Source organism: Ceratotherium simum, chromosome 39 (assembly GCF_057802395.1).
Source record: "Ceratotherium simum simum isolate JZ-2026a chromosome 39, ASM5780239v1, whole genome shotgun sequence".
NCBI classification, from domain to species: Eukaryota; Metazoa; Chordata; class Mammalia; order Perissodactyla; family Rhinocerotidae; genus Ceratotherium; species Ceratotherium simum.
In genome coordinates, this window is record NC_141938.1 from 1018009 (window position 1) to 1043867 (window position 25859).

The 25859-nt window shown below is 43.3% G+C and overlaps 1 protein-coding gene across 1 annotated transcript in view; it reads right to left on the reverse strand.

Moving 5' to 3' along the window:
- LOC101401814 (adhesion G protein-coupled receptor E2-like) overlaps nt 1–25859 on the reverse strand; it is a 41537-nt gene that overhangs the window by 12367 nt on the left and 3311 nt on the right. Inside the window, exons 4-15 of the mRNA XM_087425272.1 lie at nt 23862–24017; nt 22040–22171; nt 20967–21113; nt 20360–20506; nt 20229–20272; nt 20024–20101; nt 19449–19626; nt 9627–9734; nt 9220–9440; nt 8856–9035; nt 7774–7971; nt 7260–7495 (exon numbers count right to left, since the gene is read on the reverse strand). Coding sequence (XP_087281398.1) covers nt 7260–7495; nt 7774–7971; nt 8856–9035; nt 9220–9440; nt 9627–9734; nt 19449–19626; nt 20024–20101; nt 20229–20272; nt 20360–20506; nt 20967–21113; nt 22040–22171; nt 23862–24017 — 1825 coding nt within the window. The remainder of the gene's footprint in view (nt 1–7259; nt 7496–7773; nt 7972–8855; nt 9036–9219; nt 9441–9626; nt 9735–19448; nt 19627–20023; nt 20102–20228; nt 20273–20359; nt 20507–20966; nt 21114–22039; nt 22172–23861; nt 24018–25859) is intronic.

The window sequence follows — 25859 nt, forward strand, 5'->3', positions numbered from 1 at the left end:
GCACATGAAAAGATGTTCAACATCACTAATTGTTAGGGCAATGCAAATCAAAACTATAATGAGATATCACCTCACACCTGTCAGAATGGCTATAATTAACAAGACAAGAAATAACAAATGTTGGAGAGGATTTGGAGAAAAAGGAACCCTCATACACTGCTAGTGGGAATGCAAACTGGTGCAGCCACTATGGAAAACAGTATGGAGATTTCTCAAGAAATTAAAAATAGGAATACCATATGATCCAGCTATTCAACCACTGGGTATTTATCCAAAGAACATGAAATCAATAATTCAAAAAGATATATGCAGCCCTAAGTTCATCACAGCATTATGCACAATAGCCAAGAGATGGAAGTAACCCAACTGCCAATCAACGATGGATGGATAAAGAAGATGTGGCATATATATACAATGAAATACTACTCAGCCATAAAAAATAAAAATCATGCCATTTGCAACAACACAGATGGACCATGAGAGTATTATGCTAAGCAAAATAAGTCAAACAGAGGAAGACAAATACCGTATAATTTAACTCACATGTGGAAGATAAACACATAGATAAGGAGAACAGACTGGGGGCTACCACCGGGAAAGGGAGTGGGGGAGGGTGAAATGAGTAAAGGGGCACACATGTATGGTGATGGACAAAAACTAGACTATTGGCGCTGAACACGTTGCAGTCTACACGCAGGTGAGATATAATAATGTACGCCTGAAATTTGCACAATGTTATAAGCCAATATGACCTCAATAAAATAATTTTTTAAAAATGACGGACGCCACTCCAGGAATTGCTACCTGTTTGTAAAACTAAAGGACTGAAAACAATCTAAATGCACACCAATATAGGGCTAGTTATTCAAATTATGAAACATTTATATAACAAAATATTATACATCTATAAAAAAGGAATAAAGAAGCTCTATATGTATAGCTGAAGAATCTTTGAGATTCATTGTTAAATGAAAAAAATCAAAGTGAAGAAAAAAGTGTATGGTATGCAAACATTGGTACTAAAAATATATTTTTAAAAATATGAGATTTTATATTAATAAAATGTTTTTGATAGAAAAAAAGGAAACTTCACTTACAGTAGCAGTCAGACCTCATAGTGAATTTGAGGCATCCCACCCCTGACTCTAGCCCCAGTGCACCATTAACCTTCTTTCTGTCTCTATGGTTTTGTCTATATTGGACATTTCACATAAATGGAATCATAAAATATGTGATCTGCTATGACTGGATTCTTTCATTTAGCATAATGTTTTGAAGGCTCATGCATGTTGCAGCATGTTTTCATGAATGAATAATATTTTTTAGTCTTTTTTAATGGATAAATAGTATTCCCTTTTATGGATATGTCACATTTTATTTATCCATTCATCAATTGGCAGACATTTAGTTGGTTTCCAGTTTTTGGCTATATTGAATAATGCTGCTGTGAGCACTCATGTACAAGTTTTTGTGTGGACATCTTTCCACTTGTTTGGGGTATGTACCTAGGAGTGGAATTGCTGGCTCATGTGGTAGCTATATGTCCAACCTTTGAGAAACTGTCAAACTGTTTTCCAAAGTGGCTGCACTATTTTACATTCTAGTGAGCAATGTATGAGCGTTCTAATTTTTCCACATCCTTGCAAACAGTTTCTTCCTGTCTTTCATTTTTTTAATTTTAGCCATTTAACCTAATGGGTGTGAAGTGATACTGCATTTTGTGGTTTTTAATTTTCATTTCACTAATGACTAATGACGTTGAGCACCTTTTCATGCACTTATTGGTCATTTATATCTTTAAAGTAATGTTTATTCAAATCTGTCAATTTTTAAATTGCATTATTTGTCTTTTGCTGTTGAGTTACTCAATTTAATTTTAACAACAGTGCAAAACAAAAGTTCTCTTATGATCAAGATTGGTTACTGAGGCATAGACAGCTTACATCTGTTGCTCAAGGTTTTACTGTCAGAGTGAGAGAATCCACTCTAGATCCCACATGAGCGTAAAGTGGATAGTGGGGAAGACAACTCAGGACAAGGAGAGTGTCTCAAGACATCTCAGGACAGCGAAGCACACACTGAGAAGAATGTAATCAAGAAAGAACTGATGTGTCCAAGGAGGACACCTGGAAAGAGCTCAGCTGACACAGGTGAACATGAATTTTAGCAGTTCATCCTGGTTAATAGTGCACGTTCTGGGGGACTGACTTCCTGAATGGAGGAGTGAAGACCTTGGTAAATGTGCTCTCCATCTAAAACAACAAAAATATAAGCAAAACGACTAAAACAACAATTTCAAGACTCTAGCAATTATCCAAAGCCACAGAACAAACTAGAAGTAGTCTATCCAAGAGAAACTACTGAACCTCAATGAGACTAAAGAGGAAGGAGTCTGTGATGTTTTAACGTGGAGCCATTTCCATTCGTTCTCTCCCCAGCTTAGTGGTGCAGCAGCCAAGACTTGCTAGCCTTTCAGACAACAGAGAGATATGACTATTTTTAGAGATCTGTTAAAGGCGTCACCATCATCCTGACAGCACAGCTGGTAGTTTTTTCTCAGACTTTGACTCCCTGGGAACATTTTATTCTCAAAATTTGGTGGCTATTTGATTTGACTGAAAGCTCTTCTGAGTGGGGGACAAAAAGGCCTACTCCATGGGCTTTACCAAAACAATAGCAAACTACTGTCACACCACTAGCTGTCTAAGGCTGTGACTTCAGGATGAGCCAACAAGAACTTGTCTGGGAATATAAAGAAAATACTGGAGCACTAAAGGACCACAGGGAATCTTGAAAAGCTCTGAAATCTTCCTGGAAACATAAGGATGCACAAGGCTGTGCCCATGCTCAGGAAAGGACTGGGAATAAAGAAGGCACCAGTCTCTCACCTCTGGCTGACCTTGAGGCTTTGTGCCATCAGGAAGTGAGAGCTCAGTCTGTTACACAAGCTTCCTGAAGTTTGCAGGTGTGCCTTCTCACACACATACCTTGTAAAAGAGTTCAAAGCATATAGGCCAGGCATGTAAGGAAATCTTATGCCCAAAGATTGAGTCGCCACTAAATTGTCCTGAACCAAGTAAGACCTCCTAGGCACCCAGGTTTAAAAATAAAAACAAGAACTTTAAAAAGCTAGCAGAAAACTCAGAGGCCACATACTACAGAGAATGATCAATGCACAGAATTAGTTCAGGAAAGTCAGTAACAAACAAACAACAACAAACTAGAAATAACAACCAACCTTTGAGGAATCTGATAACAGGAGTGTTACAATATATGATCTATAACACTTGGTTTTAAACAAAAATTTATGATATACACAAAGAAACCAAACAGTATGCATCATACACATGAAAAAAATCAGTCAAAAGAAAATGTCCCTGAGGAGGCACAGGTTTTGGGCTTAGTACACAAGGTCTTAAATGAGTTACTATAAATATATTAAAAGAACTAAAATAAACCATGTCTGGAAAATTAAAGGCAAGTATGACAACAATGTTTCACCAAATAAAGAATATGAATGAATTATGAATGGAAGCAAATAGGAATTCTGGAGTTGAAAAGTACAATAATTGAATTGAAAAATTATTCTGAGGGGCTGGACAACAGAATAGAGCAGGCAAAGGAAAGACTTTAGAGGTCCAGCCCCAGTGGCGTAGTGGTTCAGTTTGGCATGCTCCACCTCAGTGGCCCGGGTTTGGATCCCGGGCGCAGACCTACACCACTTGTGGCTGTGCTAGGGTGGCAACCAACATACAAAATAGAGGAAGATTGGCAACAGATGTTAGCTCAGGGCAAATCTTCCTCAGAAACAACAAAAAGAAAGAATTAATGAATTTGAATATAGGTCTATAGAGATTATGCAGTCTCAGGGAGAGGAAGAAAATGAATGAAGAAAAATGAACAGGACCTCAGAGACCTGTGGCACAAGACCTAGTGCACCAACATGGACATAATTGACATCCCAGAAAAAGACAAAGCAAAAGGGCAGAAAATTACTTAAAGAATGAATGGCCAAAAACTCCCTAAATTTGAAGAACTACAAGTGGAATAAACTCAAAGAGAACCACACTTCAGCACATCAGAGACCTACTGACAAGAGTCAAAGACGAAATCTACAGAGTGGCAAGAGAAAACTGATTTTTCACGTACAAGAGGTCCTCAATAAGATTAACAAATGACTTCTTGTCTGAAATCATGGTGGTCAGAAGGCAGTGGGATGACATCTTCAAAGAGTCAAAAAAAAGTTAATCGACCAAGCCTTCCATATCTAGCTAAATTCTCCTTGAAAAAAAAAGAAAATAGGTCATCTCAAGATAGTCAAAAATAAGATAAGTCTTGCTAGCATAACTGTCCTACAAGAAATACTAAATGAGACCTTCAAGCTGATAGGAAAGGAAACTAGGCAGTAACTTGAATCCACACAAAGGACTAAAGAGTGCCAGTAAAGGTAACTACATGGGTATCAGGAAAGGCACTATAAACTTTTTCTTGTTTGTAAATCTTTTCTTCTCCTGTTTTAAAAGACAACTGCACAAAGCAGTACTTATAAAACTGCATCAATGGTTTATGAAAATAATAGTACAAAAGAGGAGGAAGGGAATAGAGAAATATTGGAAGAAAGTTTTTGTATAGTATTGAAATTAATTTAGATGCTAATTGCAATCCGCAGGGCAACTCAAAACACATAGTAAAAGAAACAAGGGAATTGAAAAGGTACATTAGAAAATGTCTATTTAGCACAAAAGAAGACAGGAAATGAGGAATAGGAGAATAAAAAAAGATATAAGATATACAGGTAAGAAAAGTCAAATGGCATACAAACCCTACCATATCAGTAATTACATTATAAATAAACTGAGTATCCACATGCAAAATGACAAAATTAAGCCCCTACCTCATGCAATACACAAAAATTAACTCAAGAGCTATTATAGACATAATTGTAATAGCTAAAACCATAAAATTTCTAGAAAAAAAAAACTGGAATAAGTCTTTGCATCCTTGTGTTAGGCAATGGTTTCTTAGATATGACATCCTAAGCATGACCAACAAAAGAAAACAGGTAAATTTGACATCATTAAAATTAAAAACTTTCCGCTTTAAAGCACATTATCAAGAAAGTGAAAAGGCAAAGATTGGAAGAAATATTTAAATCATGTATTGATAATGGACTAGCATCCAGAATATATTAAGAACTCTTACAACTCAACAATAAAAGGACAAAAACCCAATTAAAAATGGGTAAAAAATTTGAATGAGTATTTCTCCAAAGAAGACATGCCAATGGTCAATAAGCACGTGAAAAGATGCTCAACATCATTAGTCACTAAGGCAATGCAAATCTAAACCCCTATAAAATATCACTGCACATTCATTAGGATGGCTAGAATAAAAATGTAGACAATAACTGTTGACAATGATGTGGAAAAATTGAAATCCTCATATACTGCTGGTGGGAATGTAAAATGGTACACCACTGGAAAACAGGTGGCAGTTTTTCAGAATGCTCAACATAGATTTGCCATATGACCCAGTAGTTCTACTTGTAGATATATACCCAAGACAAATGAAAGCATATATACTCACACAAAAACTTGTACATGCATGTTTATAGTGGCATTGTTCATAATCGGAAAAAAAATTGGAAATAATCTAAATGTTTATCAACTGATGGATGGATAAACGAAATGTGGTATATCCTTATAGCGGAATATTACTTACAAAACAACACCACCAGCAACAACAACAAAAAATGGGCTCATGAAACTTGCTACAACATGGACAATCCACGAAAACATCATGCTAAGTGAAAGGATCCAGTCACAAAGACCACATGCATGAGTCCCTTTAGTGAAATATCCAGGATAGGCAGATCCTCAGAGACACAGAGCAGATGAGTTACTGTCAGGGGCTGCGTGGAGGCGTGGGTGGCGGGAATGGGGAGTGAAGGTTACTGTACACCAGGTTTCTTTGGGGGAATTGAAAACATTCTAAACTTAGATTGTGGTGATGGCTGCACAACTCTGGTTATTCTAAAAACCTCTGATCTGGACACTTTAAAAGGGTAAATTTTAGGTATGTGAAATATATTTCAACAAAAATGTAAAAACAGTAAACCTGGTAGTAAAAGATGGAAACAAAAGACTGCAAGCTCAGGAGCTTGACTGCCTGGATTCAAGTCACAGCTCTGCTACTTTCTATCTGTGCACCTTTGGGCATTTACTTAAACTATCTGTGCCTCAGTCTACCCCTCTGTAAAATGGGGCAAATGACAGTACGCATCTGCTTCATAGTATTGGTGTGAGGGTTGATTAATTAACACATGTAAAAATGGTTAGAAAAGTGCCTGGCCCACAACAAGCACCTTGTAAACCTTAACTATGATAGAGTCTATTATTTTGATTATGGTATTTATCCAAAGAACATGAAAACACCAATTTGTAAAGGTACATGCACCCCTGTGTTCATTGCAGCGTTATTCACAATAGCCAAGACTTGGAAGCAACCTAAGTGCCCATCAAGGGACGAATGGATATGGATAAAGAAGCTGTGGTATATATACACAATGGAATACTACTCAGCCATCAGAAACTATGAAATCCAGCCATTTGTGACAATGTGGATGGACATTGAGGGTATAATACAAAGTGAAATAAGTCAGAAGGAGAAGGTCAAATACCGTATGATTTCCTTCATTAAGTAGTAGATAATAACAACAATAAACAAACACATAGGGACAGAGATTGGATTGGTGGTTACCAGAGGGGAAGGGGGGAGGGAGGAGTGTGAAAGGGATAATTCAGTATATGTGTGTGGTGATGGGTTGTAATTAGTATTTTGGTGGTGAACATGATGTAATCTATGCAGAAATAGAAGTATAATGATGTACACCTGAAATTTTTACAATGTTATAAACCAATGTTACTGCAATAAACAAAAAATTTTAAAAAAAAAAAGAAAAGCTCTACTTTTACAAATGAAAAACTGGAATATCCTTTGTATTTAGATAAAGAAGCAGGTTAGATTTTTTTAAATGACGTCCTAAGAACTTCTTTTGATTTCATCTTTGCAATTTCAAGGACAGAGATCTGAAAACATTCTCCTTAACTATTAATATCTTCCCCCAGAAAAATGCCCTTTGGATTATTACTTAGTGTCTCTCTCCATATTATGCTCTGGTGTGATCAAAGTGCTCTGTTGGTTCTACGATGACCATGGTCATGCTGGGGAAGACAAGGACAGAGGAAATTTGCATTTACCGGGTGAGTGTTCCATAAAGGTGAGGCCTGGATGCTGCAGAAATGGCCACAATCACAGCCGGGACCCCGTAGCCCACAGGGAACATGAGCTTCTTCATGAACCTGCTTGTGCTGGTGTAGTTGACCACCGTCAGGTTGCGAGCAGTGAGGAAGAGGTGCAGGCCCTCCAGCAGCATCCAGGTGAAGGAGGCCAGGTAGAGATAGTGTAAGGCACCCGCGATGAGGGTGCACAGCACCTGGGGGTGGAGGAAGGTGTCACCAGGAGGGATAGTCAGGGTGGAGGGTGGCCCAGGACCTCTCCTGCACCTTGCCCCTGGGGAGGACTCTGAGGAGCATGAAGGAGTTGTCAGAGAGGGTTTGTCTTCCAGTTGCATCAGTCAATGTGAAACTGGCTACTCACCCCTCACCTTCCCCGAGACACAAGATCATTTATTACAGTGTCCAGTTCAGCGTGGCTCCGTGGACTCAGCACCCCTGGGGCAGGGCAGAGGGCCCACTGGGACAGGGTCAGTACCTTGATCTCGGTTCGGTCGATGGCCGTGAGGAAGAGGAGGTGGGCCAGGAGGAGGCAGAGGGAGAGCTGCAGGTGGAGCGAGGTGCTGGTGTTCTGGATGGCTCTGCACAGCAGGAAGGTGAGGGCCGCCAGGAGGAGGCACAGCAGAGAGAGGCTCAGCCCCACATAGGTGATCACAGCCAGTACGGGGTCCTCCTCCTGGGACCCAGCAAAGAGGACATCACAGTCACGCCTTCCTGATACTGCTTCCACCATTTTTATTTTTATTTTTAGGCATAGAAAAATTAGGAATGGAGAAGCCAGGTAAATTTGTAATCTTTATGGCTAAGTACATACAGGGTCACAATGTTAGAATTTTAGGGGATTCTGAATTGATTAACTCAGACCCTGCACCAAGCTCTGGTACTCACAAGGGCTTATTTTTCTTTAGAGGTCACCTGATTGAGTCTCTGGCTTTTGAGACGCAAAGAAAGTAAGCAGGTCACCCGGTGTACACACAACTTCTTCCAGATTTTTAATCAAAAGGCAATCTAGGTGCTGCTGTGAAGGGATTTTGCAGATGGAGGTCCTACATCAACTGAATTTAAGAAAAGGAGTTTACCCTGAGTGGGCCTGATCTAACCAGGTGAATCCTTTAAAATCTGGGCTCTTACTGGAGGATAAGGTTCAAATTTTGAGAGAGTTTTTATGTGAGGGAACTTCTGCTGTCTGCCTCCAGACAGGAACACCGATACTTTGTGAGATATCCTATGAAAGGGCCACGTGAGAAGGAACACAGGTAGCCCATAGATGCTGAGCATGGTCCCCTGTTGCCAAGTAGCAAGAAAGTGGGCCCTGAGTCCTACAACTGCAAGGAACTGAGTTCTTCCAGTGACCAGTGAGCTTAGAGGTGGATCCCAAGCCTCAGAGGAGAGGCTTGTAAGACTTGTAAGATCCTAAGCAGAAAAACCAGCTACACCACACAGGACTGCTGACCTGCAGAAACTGGGAGATAATACATTTGTGGTTCTATTGAACAGCTATGTTGTGGGAATTTGTTACAGTGCGATGCACACTGAATGCAGCCCTCTCAGGGCCCTCACCTGCATGTCATAGTGGGCCATGAGGACGGCGAAGCTGCTGAGGTGGGTGCACTGGCAGGTGGTGCTGGTGTCTCTGGTGCTCACCACCCTACAGCCTGTGGTGGCCCAATGACCACATCCATCTGGGCTTTGTTCCCAGAAGACACAGAACTCCCTCTGCCTTTGTCCAGTGTTCACTGACTGTAGGAACAGGGTGAAGGTGTGAGCTGGTGGTTCTGGTGCTCAGAAGGGATGACACAAAGCTGGCACATGAAGGGCTTTCCTGGGGAGCTGACACACCCACAAGGGAGCCTCCCTGAACCCCGAGGCTGTGCCCAGGACTCAGACCTCTTCCACACTCACAGCCCATCCCACCTGGACTCACGTGGTTAAAGACGAAGGTGACTGGGGAGCTAAGGTTCTGGGTGTCCTTGTTGCTCATAAAGGCGGTGAAGACATCAGAGAACAGGACAGGGGAGACTACCTGCAGCAATTGCTTGTGCGTCTCATGTACAACTTCCCTCTTCTCAGGCTCCAGGACCACGGGGGCCTCAGCCAGCAACTTACCCATCCCTGGAGTGGAGACAAGGCCCACCACAGAAGGGCCTGCAGGAGAAGGCTAAGGTTGATGTCTTGGCATCCCCAACAGGACCCCTTCTCTTCTGATGAACTCTTTCCTTGTGTCTCCACCAGATCCCAAATATCCCTTTAACATTTAATTTTCTATTTGTCACATCCCTGGGCACTTATACTATGAAGCCTCAGTGACCTTCTCCCCATCTCAGCTGTTACCTGAGTCACCAGATTTCTGCACCACATCCCAGTTCAGCAGCATCTTTGCCTGATTCTGACTCAAGATGACATTCCTGTCTCCTTGCTCCAGCACCTCCATGGACAGTTCTATGAGTTACACATAGAATGTGGGAGTTACACAATCAACTTAGGTTAGTAATTGTGACTGTAGTGGTGCTTTAATAGCATGACTTTATATATATGCATAGTCACAATACTACGTGTAATACTATCATTTTGTGTACAAAACAGTACCGCTACTTTATATATGCACTTCCAGAGACATTCTATGTGTTGTGGGAGTGAGATTAGTAATTGTGCCACAGTAGTTGACATAATACCATTATTTGATGTATGTATATATATATACATATATATATATACACCAAAATTATGTGTAATACTATTATTTCTTGTCCCACACAAAACCATTATTTCATATATACTACAATATTGCATATAATATTTGGTATAAATAATAATGGTATATATATATGCATATCATCTGAATTTACAAAGGATTGTCGCAGAAACTATGAGTAATTTTTCAACAACAAATTAGATAACCTAGATGAAATGGACAAATTCCTAGAGACACACAAACTACAAAAGTGACTGAAGAAGAAATAAAGAGTCTGAACAGGCCTACAACAGGTAAAGAGATTGAATCAGTAATCACAAACTTCCCAAAATGAAAAGCTCAGACCAGATGGCTTCACTGGTGAATTCTACCAACCATTTAAGGAAGAATTAACATGAATCCTTTGTAAACTCCTCCATAGAATAGAAGAGGATGGAGCATTACCTAAATAATTCTATGAGATCACCATTACCCTGAAAACAAAACCAGAGAAAGACATCACAGGAAAACAAAACTGTAAACCAATATCCCTTATGAAGATAGATGCAAAAATCTTTAATGAGAGTGGTGCAAGCATCATGGTGGAGTGAGCTCTCCCCTTAGACTTTACCCCAAGAGACAATGAAAAGGAAATTCATAAACCAACAGAGGACACTTGAACAACAGAAACTACATCAGAGAGACCCAGGCAGGCATACTTCTGAAGGTGGAGGTGCTGGACCCCCCAGAGGAAGTGGAAGGAGGTAAGGGGATCTTCTCTCCCTCTCCCACAGCAATCTAGGGTGAAGCACCACATGCAGCTCTGAGAAAAGAGGGGAGAGGGGCAGCTCTCTATGGGAATTCCTTTGCTCTCAAGTTCCCTCACACCCTGAGGGAAAGCTCCACACAGAGGACACTGAGCTATTTTGGGGGTATCTTCATCAAGCCAGCACCCCAGGAGGGCAGATAGCGAGGACAGAGCTAGAATGCCCCCGGGATTGTGCATGCAAAATTAAGCACCCCTCCCACGGCCCGGCACATCAGCTTGCCTGGCAGACCAGGGCACAGGATCCCCACCAGAGTGTCCATGCATGTGTCAGAAAAGCAGCAGCTGGAGGTGGAAATCTCAGACAGGACCTGTCAGCATAGATTCCAAAGGACTAGCACAGATGCCAGGGATCGTGGAAGGCTCAGAATACACAGCTCCTGACACCACTCTCAGGGGTGGCAGGTGGAAATGTGACCAGATACTATCTTTGTGTGAAGGCACAAATCCATGCCATCAAATAGTATGAAGAAAAATATTAATACTCCAGACCAGAAGGAAAGTGACAAGCACTCAGAATTCAATCCTGAAGGCATAGAAATTTACAATCTAAATGACAGAGAATTCAAAATAGCTATCATGAAACTCAACGAGTTACAAGAAAATTCAGATAGTTCAATGAAATCAAGAAAAAATTAATGAATGGAGGGAATTCTCCACAAAAGAGGTTGAAACTATAAAGAAAAACCTATCAGAAATGTAGGAGATGAAAAACCCAATGAATGGGAGAAAGAAAAATCTGGAGTCCTTGAGTACCAGAGCTGATAATATGGAGGATAGAATTAGCTATCCAGAGGACAGAAATATAGAAATGCTTCAGATGGTGGATGAGAGAGAACTAAGACTAAAAATAAATGCATAAATTCTCTGAGAAATATCCAATTCAATTAGGAAATGCAACATAAGGATTATAGGTATTCCAGGGGAGAACAGAGGGAGAATGGAGCAGAAAGCTTATTCAAAGAAATAACAGCTGAGAACTTCCCAAACCTTGAGAAGGAGCTGGAATTAGAAGTAAAAAAGCTAATAGAACTCTTAATTATACCAAAGTAAAAAGACCTTCACCAAGGCATATAGTAGTAAAACTGCCAAAGTCAATGACAAAGAAAAAAAATATTAAGGGCAGCAAGGCAGAAGAAAGTAACTTACAAAGGAACCCCTATCAGGAGTTCAACAGATTTCTCAGCAGAAACCTTACAGGCTAGGAGACAGTGGGATGATATATTCAAAATTCTGAAAGACAAAAACTTTCAGCCAAGAATACTCTATCCATTGAAAGTATCCTTCAGATGTCATGGAGAAATAAAAACTTTCCCAGATAAACAAAAGCAGAGAGAGTCCATTGCCACAAGAGCCCTCCTACAAGAAATGATTGAGAAGGCCCTCATACTTGAAAAAAAAAAAAGAAAGAGTTTACAAAGCCTTGAGAAAGGAGATAAATAGGCAGATAAAATCTGAAAATTGTAGCTCTCTATCAGAACCGGTTAGCAAACACTTAATTATAACATTAAAGCTAAAGGGAAGGAAAACCAAAAATAACTATAATCTCCTCATTTTAACCACAAACTCACAACACAAGATGGAATAAGTTGTGACAACAATAACTTAGAAGGGGACGAGGAAAGGGATGGAATCAGCTTAGAATAAGGACATAAGAGGCTATCAGAAAATGGACTATCTCATCTATGAGATTTTTTATACAAACCTTATGGTAACCACTAAACAAATAATCAGAACAGAAACACAAATGATAAATAAAGAGAAAACTGAGAGAACCATCATAGAGAATCACCAAACTGAATAGGCAGTCCAAAATACATGGGATGAGAAACAAAGGAAATACAGAACAATCAGAAAATGAGTGATAAAATGGCAGCATTAAGCCTTCATATATCAATAATGACTCTAAATGTAATGGATTGAATTCTCCAATGAAAAGACAGAGACTGGCAGGATGGATGAAGAAACAAGACCCAACAATATGATGCCCCCAGGAAACACATCTCAGCTCTAAAGACAAACACAGGCTCAGAGTGAAGGGATGGAAGACGATACTCCAAGCTAACGGCAAACAAAAGAAAGCAGCTGTTGCCATACTTATATCAGACAAAGTAGACTTCAAGATAAAACAGGCAATAAGAGACAAAGAGGGGCAGTATATAATGATAATAAAAGGGACACCCCACCAAGAAGACATAACGCTTATAAATATATATGCACCCAACACAGGAGCACCAAAGTACATAAAGCAGCTATTAACAAACCTAAAAGGAGATATTAACAACAACAGAATAATAGTAGGGGACCTTAATAGTAGCAGGGGACCCACTTACATCAGTGGATAGATTATCCAAACAGAGTGTCAACAAGGAAATAGTGGAATAAACAAAACACTAGACCAGATGGACTTAATAGATATATATAGAACATTCCATCGAAAAATAGCAGAATACACATTCTTCTCAAGTGTATATGGAACATTCTCAAGGATAGGCCATATTGGGAAACAAGGGAAGCCTGAATAAACTTAAGAAGATTCAAATCATACCAAACATCTTTTCTGACCATAAGGATATGAAACTAGAAATCAACAAGAAGAAAAAAGCTGGGAAAGTTACAAATAGGTAGAGATTAAACAACATGCTACTGAACAAGCAATGGATCATTGAAGAAATTAAAATAGAAATCAAAAAATATCTAGAGACATGTGAGAATGAAAATACACCATACCAACTCATATCGGATGCAGCAGAAGCAATCCTAAGAGAGAAATTCATAGCAATGCAGACCCACCTTAACAACTAAGAAAACTCTCAACTAAGCAATCTTACACTACACCTAACAGAACTAGAAAAAGAAGAACAAAGAAAGCCAGCTTACAAAGTCAGCAGAAGGAGGGAAATAATAAAATTAGAGCAGAAATAAATGAAATTTAAAAAAAAAGAAAAGTATCAATGAAACTAAGAGGTGGTCCTTGCAAAGATAAACAAAATTGACAAACCCTTAATCATACTCACTAAGAAAAAAAAAGAGAAGTCTCAAATAAATAAAAGTAGAAATGAAAGAGGAGAAATTACAACAGACAACACAGAAATACAAAAGATTGTAAGAGAATACTATGAAAAGCTGTACACCAACAAATTGGACAATCTAGAAGAAATGAATAAATTCTTAGACTCATACAATCTCCCAAAACTGAATCCAGAAGAAATAGAGAATCTGAATAGATCAATCACAAGAAAAGAGAATGAAACAGTAATCAAAAACCTCCCAAAAAGTAAAAGTCCAAGACCAGAAGGCTTCTCTGGAGAATTCTGCCAAACATTCAAAGAAGATTTAATACCTATCCTTCTCAAATTATTCTTAAAAACTGGAGAATACAGAAAACTTCCTGACACATTTTATGAGGCCAACATCACCCTGATCCCAAAGCCAGACAAGGACAACACAAAGAAGGAAAATTACGGGCCAATGTCACTGATGAACACAGATGCAAAAATCTTCAACAAAATATAGGCAAACCAAATACAGCAATACATTAAAAGGATCATACACCATGATCAAGTGGGACTTTTAGCAGGGATGCAAGGATAGTTCAACATCTACAAATCAATCAATGTGATACACCACATTAACAAAATGAGGAATAAATACCACATGATCATCTCAATAGATACAGAGAAAGCATTTGACAAGATCCAACATCCAGTTATGATAAAAACTCTCAATAAAATGGATATAGAAAGAAAGCACCTCAACATTATAAAGGCCATATATGACAAACTCACAGCCAACATCATACTCAATGGGGATAAAACTGAAATCCATCCCTCTGAGAACAGGAACAAGACAAGGGCACCCACTCCTGCCACTCTTATTCAACACAGTACTAGAGATTTTGGCCAGAGCAATTAGGCAAGAAAAAGGAATCCAAACAGGCAATGAAGAAGTCAAAGTCTTGCTGTTTGCAGATGACATGATCTTATATGTAGAAAACCCTAAAGAATCCATCAGGAATCTATTGGAAATAATCAAGAACTACAGCAATGTTGAAGCATACAAAATCAACTTACAAAAATCAGTTGCATTTTGATAATCTAATAATGAACTAACAAAAAGAGAACTCAAGAATACAGTCCCATTTACAATCACAACAAAAAGAATAAAATATCAAAGAATAAAATATCTAAGAATAAATTTAACCAAGGAGGTGAAAGACCTATTCAATGAAAACTCTAAGAAATTACTGAAAGAAACCAATGATGATATAAATAAATGGAGAGGTATTCCATGCACATGGTTTAGAAAAATAAATATAGTTAAAATGCCCATACTACCTAAAGCAATCTACAGAGTCAATGCAATCCCAATCAGAATCCCAATGACATTCTTCATGGAAATAGAACAGAGAATCCTGAAATTCATATGGGACAACAAAAGGCCCTGGAATAGCCAAAGCACTCCTGAGAGAAAAGAACAAAGCTGGAGGCATCACAATCTCTGACTTCAAAACATACTACAAAGCGATAGTAATCAAAACAGCATTGTACTGATACAAAACAGACACAGAGATGAATGGAATAGAATTGAGAGTCAAGAAATAAAACTTCACAACTATGTACAGCTAATCTTCGACAAAGGAGCTAAGAACATAACAATGGAGAAAGGAAAGTCTCTTCAATAAATGGTGTTGGGAAAACTGGACAGCCACATACAAAAAAATGAAAATTGACCATTATCTTTCGCTGTACATAAAAATTAACTCAAAATGGATCAAAGACTTGAATGTAAGACATGAAACCATAAAACTGCTACAAGAAAATATAGGCAGTACATTCTTTGACATCGGTCTCGGAAGGATCTTTTCCAATACCGTATCTACTCGGGCAAGGGAAACAAAAGAAAAAGTAAACACATGGGACTTCATCAGACTAAAGAGCTTCTGCAAGGAAAAGGAGACCAGGAACAAACAAAAGACAACCCATCAACTGGGAGAAAATATTTGAAAATCATACATCCAACAAGGGATTAACCTCCAAAATATATAAAGACGCCACACAACTCAAAAACTGAAAAATGAACAACCCGATCAAAAAATGGGCAGAGGAGGGCCGGCCCCGTGGCTTAGCTGTTAAGTGCATGCGATCCGCTACTTGCGGCCAGGGTTCAGATCCCGGGCGCACACCAACGCACCACTTCTCCAGCCATGGTGAGGTCGCGTCCCACATACAGCAACTACAAGGATGTGTAACTATGACATACAACTATCTACTGGGGCTTTGGGGGACCAAAAAAGAAAAAGGAGGAGGATTGGCAATAGATGTTAGCTGAGAGCCAGTCTTCCTCAGCAAAAGAAGGAGGATTAGCATGGATGTTAGCTCAGGGCTGATCTTCCTCACAAATAAAAAAATGGGCAGAGGATATGAACAGACATTTTTCCAAAGAAGAGATACAGATTGCCAACAGGCACATGAAAAGATGTTCAACATCAGTAATCATCAGGGAAATGCAAATCAAAACTACACTAAGGTATCACCTTACACCCATTAGAATGGCTATAATCACCAAGGCAAAAAATAACAAATGTTGGAGAGGATATGGAGAAAAGGGAACCCTCATACACTGCTAGTGGGAATGCAAACTGGTGCAGGCACTATGGAAAACAGTATGGAGATACCTCAAAAAATTAAAAATAGAAATACCATAAGACCCAGCTATCCCACTACTGGTTTTTATCCAAAGAACTTGAAATCAAAAACTCAAAGAGACTTATGCACCCCTATGTACATTACAGCATTTATTCACAATAGCAAAGACATGGAAGCAACCCAGGTGCCCATCAACTGATGATTGTATAAAGAAGGCATGATATACATATCTCTCTCTCTCTCTCTCTCTCTCTCTCTCTCTCTCTATATATATATATATATATATATACATACACACACACAATGGAATAATACTCAGCCATAAAATAAGACAAAATTGGTCCATTCACAACAATGTGGATGGATCCTTAGGGCATTAATTAAGTGAAACAAGCCAGACAGGGAAAGACAAACATCACGTGATTTCACTCATATGTGGAGATAAACTAACACATTGACAAAGAGAACAGATTAGTGGTTACCAGAGGGGAATCAGGTTGTGGGGGTGGCATAAGGGGTAAAGGGCACATTTATATGGTGACCAACAAATAATAATGTACAACTGAAATTTCACAATGTTATAAACTATTATGACCTCAATAAAATAAAATAAATAAAAACTAAATAAAGATAAATGTGTAAATTCAAAAAAATCTTCAATGAAATATTAGGAATAAATTTATCCAAGGAGGCTCAATATTTGTACACAGAAGACTACAAAAGATAGTTGAAAGAAGTTAAAAACTCTAAATAAATGGAAAGACTTCCTTTGTTCATGAATTGGAAGACTTAATATTGTTAAGATGGCAGTACCCCTCAAAATGACCTACAAATTCAACGCAATATAATCAATGTCCCAACAACATTTTATTATTTTTTTGGAGACATGGAAAAGCTCATCCTAAAACTTATATGGCATTGCAAGAGGCCCAAACATCCAAAATAATCTTAAAAATGAAAGACAAATTTGGAGTACTCAGACCTTCTGATTTCAAACTTACTACTAACCTACAGTAATCAAAACACTATGGTACCAGCATTAGAATAGACATATAGACAAACAAAATAGAATGGAGAGTCCAGAATTAAACCCATGTATCTACGGTCAATTGATTTTCAACAAGGAATGCCAAGGCCCTTCAATGGAGAAAGAATAGTCTCTTCAACAAATGGGGCTGGGACATCTGCATATCCACAAGCAAAAGAAGGAAGGTGGCCCCTACCTCACACAATACACAAAAAAAAAAAACCTCAAAATGGGTCAGAGACCTAAATTTAGGAGCTAACACTAACAAAATTAGGAGAAAATAAGGAGATAAATTTTCATGACCTTGGATTTGGAAATAGATTCTTAGATAGGGCACCAAATGCACAGGCAACAAAAGAAAAAATAAATAAAATGGACTTCATCAAAATTGAAACATCTGTTCGTTGAATTGAAAAGACCATGAAGAAAGTGAAAAGAAAATCTGTGGAATGGGAGAACATATTTGCAAATCACATGTCTCATGGGGTCTACTATCAGAATATATAAAGAACTCTTACAGCTCAACAACCAAACATCAAACAACCACGTTAAAAAATAGGCAAAGGACTTGAGTAGACATTTCTCCAAAAAACAGACAGAAATATTCAACAATTGCATGAAAAGATGTTAAATATCATTAGTCATCAGGGAAATGAAAATCACAACCATAATGAGATATCACCTCACAGACACTAGAAAGGCAATAATAAAAAAACAAAAGGGAAGTAACAAGTGTCTCTGAGGATGAGGAGATTGGAACCCTTGTACATTGCTGGTGAGAAAGGAAAATGGTACAGCCATTTTGAAAAAATAGCATATCACTTAGCAATTCCACTTTACGTATGTATGCAAAGAACTGAAAACAGATATTCAAACAAAAACTTGCACGCCAATACTCATAGTAACCTACTCACAACAGTCAAAAGGTAGCAACAACTCAAATTTCCATCAATGGGTGAATGGATAAACAGAGTGGTATATCCTTATAATGGAATATTATTCAACCATAAAAAGGAAAGAAATACTGATACATGCTACAGCATGGATGAACCTTGAAAACATTATGCTAGGTGACAGAAGCTGGACTATAAGGTCACGTGTTGTATGATTTTATGTGTGTGATGTGTCCAGGATATGCAAATCCATGGAGACAGAAAGCAGATTAGTGGATGCTAGGGGCTGGCAGAGGGGAGGCATGAGGAGTGACTGCCTAGCGGGTGCAGTGCTTACTTCTGGGTGAAGATATTTCAGAAATAGAGGCAATGGGGCCAGCACCGTGGCTTAGCGGTTAAGTGCACATGCTCCGCTACTGGCAGCCCGGGTTCGGATCCCGGGCGCACACCAACGCATCGCTTCTCCGGCCATGCTGAGGCCGCGTCCCACATACAGCAACTAGCAGGACATGCAACTATGACATACAACTACCTACTGGGGCTTTGGGGGAAAAAAAGGAGGAAGATTGGCAATAGATGTTAGCTCAGAGCCGGTCTTCCACAGCAAAAAGAGGAGGATTATCATGGATGTTAGCGCAGGGCGGATCTTCCTCACAAAAAAAAAAAAAAAGAAATAGAGGCGATGGCTCACAACTCTGTGAATGTACTAAATGCCACTGAATTGTACACTTTGATTAACATGGTGAATTCTACGTTATGTGAATTTTACCTCAATAAAACAAATCATACTTAAATATCAAATAATATTAAATTTACAATCTTCCAAATTTAATAATCTGTAATCTTTCAAAGCAATTCCTATTTTATCTTGTATTCTTCATTATGATTATTTGATCTGCTGATAATTTATATTACAATAAGAACGGCTATTAATACAGTTTTTCTTCATTTCTTTTTAACCCCCTATTTTAATTTGTTAATAAGAGTAACACTGAGATACAAGCATGGTCACTCGGCTCCGGTGAGGTTGGGGAGGAGTGAGGTGGAAGACGGGCAGAGCAGGAGCCTGGGCAGACCCGAGTACTTACCTGTGCCTGCAGCTGAATTAAAGGTAAATGACCCACCAGGCAGGGCCTTGCTCAGCCCTCTCAGGACATCCTCCAGGCCAAAGAGCAGGTTAGAGGCCACACAGTGCTGCTCTGAGCGGGGCAGGGTCTCCAGTTCCTCTGGGGTCTCCAACAGATCATCCACCTCCTGCACAAGGTTCTGGGGGATGGAGATACAGAGCCAGTGGGCCATGGGCCAGAGGGTCTACATGAAGTCCCTGCCCACTCAGCACAGAGAACAGACCCCAGAGACTATCTATTTTGGGATAAAGGTGGTACTGGATGGGATTCCCTGGGTCTTTGCCCCTGGAATCCAGCCACTCAGAGGTCAACCATGACACAAACCCAAAGTCCAGGAAAGCAAGAGGGCAGGTGTCAGCAGGTGCTCTTGGGTGTCTAACCGAGTACAAATACCTGCTGTCAGCTCGTCCCACCCCCCAGGAGAGGCGGGGCCTCCGAGCAGGGCGCCTTGTGTTGGGGTCTGCCTCCTTCCAGACCACAGCTTCCCCTGGCCTCTATGGGTGCCTCCTCCTGCCTACCCTGGGTCCTGCCCTCACCTGGATGGTGTCCTGGGCCGGGACTGACGTGAAGTCTCTGCGCAGACTCTGGACTCTTTCAAAGAAGCGGGAGAGATGCTGGGGAGAGGGGAGATGAGGGGGTCAGGGAGCCTCGAGGGTGGGCGGGGAACTTGGGGAAAAGGGGCGGGCAGAGTGGGCTGCACAGAGGGATTCCTGCCCCCTGGTCCCTGCTGGGGCCACTCACCTGGCTCTTGATTCCAGAGGGTGGAGTCCAGGGGGGGAAGATCTCTGCAGGGGACAGAACAGTGGGTCACTAGGTGTGAGCGTGTCTGTGTGTGCTGGGGGTGGAGTCTGGGGTCGGATCAGGACAAGTACCTTGGCAGATGGTGTTGTTGGGGCCATCGGGGGACCCAGGAACCGGCGTCCACCCTGGGCGGCAGTGGCACCCGTAGGAGCCCATGGTGTTGAAGCAGACAGTGGAGCTGTGACACTGATGCCGCCCGGAGCTGCACTTGTCCTCCTCTGGGGACACGAAGATGGGGTCAGGCCAGGTCACAGCCTGGATCAGGCCCCTCTCCTCTCCACGTCCCACCCCTTTCTCCGTGTTGTGTCCCCTCCCCCCTTGGCGGGAGGTGATGCCACCTGGTGAGGGCACACCCCTGAGTGGGGGACCCGAGGTTATGGGAGGTGCAGAGGTGACGCAGCAGCAGGTGAGCCGGGTCAGACGTACAGGTTGTGAAACAGTGTGACACCTTCACCCCAGTCAGTGATTAATGCTGCCTGGGGGCCCCGGGAGGCTTCCCCTTGGTACCCCAGCTCCTCCCGGGACCCCCAGATCTGTTCACATCTAGTCTCCAAAGGCTTAACGCCTGGCACAGCAGGGCACCCCCTTGCTCAGTCTGCTAGGTTTGTGTGGGTGCCACTGATGTGATCAGATGCTCTGAGTGTGGGTCTCCAGGAGGGCAGCGTCTGAGCTCCAGACCTTCACAGACGGTGTTGTTGGGGCCATCAGGGGACCCAGGAACCGGCTTCCAGCCAGGGCGGCAGCGGCACTCATAGCTGCCCACGACGTTGAGGCAGTGGGTGGAATTGTGACACGGACTGTGCCCCGAGGTGCATTCATTCACGTCTGAGGACAAAGCTGGAGGGTCAGCTCTGCCCTCCTCTCACTGCCCCTTCTCTTGAGTTCCTCAGCACTTCACACTGCAGACACCCCCAAGCCCCGCTTTCCAGCACCTAGCCTGTCAGGACACAACTGTGTGATGGCATTTTCCACTGTAAAGACTCCCTAAGCTCAGAGCTTATGTGCACCTCTGAGGTGGACAGGGCACAACTGTGAGTGCAAGTGTGATCCCAGACACACTGAGTCCCTCATGCACGGTGCAGGGTGGACTGAAGGGACCTGCGACAGGCCTCTAACCAGGGCGGCTGTGACACCATGGCTATGCACCTGTTGACAGAGGGGGTGGGGCTGTGGCATCACTGCCACCCAGTGCCACACCTCTGCCCTTGTTAGAGCAGAACCAAGAGGGTCAGCCCTTCCCCACCCAGGTCCCCTGTCTCCTCACTGCCTGCGCTGAGGACACAACGCTCCTGTGAAAGCTTGCTCTGGCAGCTTCCCTTAAGATGGGATCAGCAGGTACCTGTTCTCATTTTTCAGGCGAAAAGAGAGGCAAAAAGGGAAACTGAGTCATGAGAGCTGGACTTCCTGATCAAGGTCCTTATCCACTTCCTCCTTAGCCCTGGACCGAGGTTCTCCTTCTCAGAGCCAGAAGTGACACCTCCCTCTGCTCCCACGTGACAGATGAGGAGAGGGCGAGGTCTGGGGGGTGCTCACAGGGAGAGGGCGCCCACAAGGGATCTCCAGGCCCAGAGGACCCGACACCTCCCTGCTCTGTGGTGGGACCTTTCTGGGAGGTGAGCCCTGGGCAGGGTCTCGGCAGGCCCTTGCTGTTCCAGGAATGTGAGGATCCTCTCCCTCCTCCTCGGGCTGCAGGACCAGCCTTGGCTCCGTCCCCAGCTCCGGTCCAGGCTGTGTCTTCCCGGGGCCTCTACCTGTGCACAGCTTCGGGTCCGTCAGGTTGAGCTCCAAGCCGGGTGGGCACCTGCAGGTGTAGCTGCCCTGGGTGTTGATGCAGACACTGCGGCCTTTACAGATTCTGGGTTTCTGCTGACATTCGTCCACGTCTGCAAAGGGAAGAGAGGGTGACGGACGCCTGCAGCTGCGGGCAGCCTTCGGGGCTGAGAGTCTGGCATGTTTCCTAGCAGAGAAGCATCTGGAAGGGGCCACTGTCTCTTCCCGGGTGAGTGGGTGCTTTTTCTTATTCACATGGAGGCTTGTGGGTGCATGTGGTGGCCTAGACGCTCTGTTGTCCAGATGTGGCTGGAAATGGCCTGAGTCCTCCTTGTCTGCCAGGTCCGACTCCCTCAGCCTCCCTGGGCAGCTTCCAGCTGTGGTGGGTACATCATGGCCACCTGTGTCCCAGCCTGCGCATTTGGACAGCAGCCAGGCTGGGCCTTACTGGGGCCTGAGTGCAGGGGAAATGCTGCATTCCCCGAGCAGGACCAGCTTGGCTCCCAGGGATGGCCTTTGTCCTCATTTCCCAGGGTGGCTGCTCGCCCGCTGAGTTCTCCTCAGAATCTCGGTTGTTCTGATGGGACAGTGCTGTCCCATCCACACTAACTCTGAGAATCCAGCTCCATGAAGATGGACCAAGACCCTCCCTTGAGCCTGGCCCATCAAGAAGGAGGCTTTTGGCAGCAGAAGGGAGAATGAAGATGATGCTGAACGTCCAGGGCCACCCAGACAGCGGGCACCAGGCTGGGTGGCCAGTGGAGGCTGAGGTCCAGCCAGGTGGCCTTGGGGTGGTGAAGGTGCCTTTTCTGATCCCCATGAAGACATCCTCTGGACTGGCAGGAAGTGGAGAGAATCACAGCTGAGCAAGGCCCGTGGTGGGTGAGGGCTGGGTGGCCAGTGAGGGGAGAAGGTGCTGATGGGCGAGGAGTGGCAGATGTTTCATTTTCTCAGCCCTTGGCCTCCCACCAGGGACGCAGACCTGTGGGCCCCATGGAGTGGGGTCCAGCCTCCATTTTCTGTCCCCAAGTGGTACAGATCCACATGGGGCCTGGGTTGACCTCCTCAGGAGAGGGTCAGCCTGGGGCAATGGTTCCTGACGGCACCCTCTCTTGCCATTTGGTCCAGATGGGAGCCTCTTCTGTTCCCTTGCCTCTCTGAGTGTGAGTGCATGGGGTCCATGTCACCCTGTCAACCCCTGTCAACACACCTTCCTCCCGGGTCCCGGTCATCCGAGTTGTCCACAGGCCCATGAACTGAAATTATTGTGGAGGGTCAGGGCAGAGATTTGTTCAGAGATTACATGGAGGTTGAGCAGCCAAGAAGCCAAGTCACGGCCCGGAGGCGTCCTCACCAGGTGTGGTTGTTGACCATGGATAGGCTGGCCGGGGAAGGTGGACCTGCCCTCGAATCTCCCCCTCTCAAGTTTCTGGATGGGGATGCTGAGTCCATCATAGCCTGGGGATCTGAGAGGGCTCCTGGCTTGGCCGAGCCCGTGTAGGCTTCTGGCAGTGAATGATGAAGAGGATGAATATTGCGTTGCAGCGCAATACACTGTGAGAACATGAGGTATCTTCATGGCATCCCTCTCTTTTGTTTTCTGAAAATAAGATGCCAGGTGGGCAAGGACGATGTTCCAAAGTCACTGAAATGACCCTGTATGTATGCTTCTGAGCCTTGGAGTTCAGAGGGGGTGAGTGACTAGGCAGGTGCCCAGGACGGCTCTCTGCTGCCTGGAGAAAGTGGTACAAGTGACCCCAACCCTCATGGACGAGGAGACGGAACACGTGGGGTGGTTCTTACCTTGACACGTGTTCTCACTCTCGTTCCTGAACATTCTTCCTCCAGAAACAAGCTCATATCCTGGGCTGCATGTGCAGTAGTAGCTCCCTTCCGTGTTCTGGCAGCCTGCGAATTTCCCACAGGACACTGCCGAGGGTGGTCCACACTCATTGATGTCTAGAACACAGCAGGATAAAGGGTCACCTCTCAATGGGTGAGTTCCCACAGAGCAGAGACCCTGGCCTCCAGCCTGACCCTGACACAGGGACTGGACTGAACTCAACTCCCAGGTGGCACTCCTGGGACTGGGCTGGGCTGGAGCCATCTACGCCAGAAATTCTGCTACTTCTCTGCCCATCACTGCTCTCTGGCTGGGCCTGAGGGCACATAGATTCAGACACTCTGCTGTGCCACGACGGGGGCTGGGGAGATGTCTGCATCCCCCTCTCCTTGAGGGATAGATGGAGGCACTGATTCAGCTCCAGACCCTCCCCTGTGGAGTTCTCTGCACTGTTGGGGACCTGGAAGTGTGCTGCAGTCAGGGTGACATTGGCATTGAAGGCCGCCCTTGATGCTGAGGAAGTGGAGGGACTCATGGCCGGAGGTCACGCTCATCATTGACCCCTGGGGAGAAGCCAGGAGGTCAGGAGCCTGCCCACTGCTGGCTTCCAGCCCCCTTTACTCACAGTGGCCCAAGTACACCCCACACTCCTCATCAGGCACTCCCCCAGCTCCCAGGGTCAGGCCTTGTGAAGATGCCCCAGGATGCCTCTGGGGGAGTCTTGCTCTCTCCACCCCTGAGGGAAGTCCCCACTTATCAGAGCCTGAGTCGGATATGAAATGAGGAAGTAGCACAAAACGGCTACAACTGAGTCACTGGGGGTGTTTTCTGGCATTTTGGTCTCCTTGTTCTCCAAATACAAGAAGAAAGATGCCCATGACCCAGGTCCCCTTTGAGCAGCTCAGGGTCTATACACTGTTGTGTAACAAAAATGTTTGGTTCCTGTACGTTCCATCAGGGGACCAAAGACTTTAGAGCCTGAGAGGACTCTCAGCATCACAACGAGTCAGGACAGATGACTGGTCTCCCCGAGATCAGAGCTCTCCTCTCTGTGCCTGCAGATTTCCCTTCTAAGGCCCCCGACCCAGTCTGTGGGTGTCAACACCAGGACAGGACAGGACAGGAGCAGGAGGGACACACACTGAGGGGTTCCTGTTCAGCCCCCACCTGGGCAACGGGGCTTCCCTCCTGTTCTGTGATGGCTGCGATGGCTGGAGACCTATCCTCAAGGTTGATGGGATGGGGTGGAGTCGAGTGGGGGACCGTTCAGAGTGAGGTGTATAGGCAAGGAGACATGAGGATGGGAAATTCTCAGCCCTACAAGTGTGTTCCCAGAAAGGAGCTGGGATCCAGCTACATTAGCAGCAGGATCTCTGCATAGTCAACCAGCCTACAAATCTCCATGAGACACACACGTGCCAATGCATGAGGGAACATTTAGGAACACCTCCAGGGTCATGGGTGGGCTGGGAAGGTGTCAAAACAACATCATTTTTTCCCCTGATGAAATTACTATCTCCCTGATATAGTATCATGGACCCGTAAGTCCACTACACACCACTGGTAATTTTAGAGGTATTTTTTACTTATATTTTCTAACATATTAGGAATATTTTCCTTTATTATCAGTAAATATGCATCTAAGATTATTTCAAGTCAATGAAGAAAGTGTCTTGGTAAAAACCATAGATTGTCCTTTTTTCCCATTTTTTAAAATTGTGGAAACATGTACATAACATAAAATTTACCATCTTAACCACTTTGAGGTTGTATAATTTCCTTTTGTGATCCTGCATTGCTGAATAATAAAAACTCCTGCGTTTTCCACCTGGATTTAGATTCTACCACATTATTAGTTGTGGGAGTTCAGACAAGTCACTCAACCTCTTTGAGCCCAAATTTGATCTTTAAACCACAGTCCTGGCTCTCCTTGCCTCACGGGTCTGCTGTGAGGACAA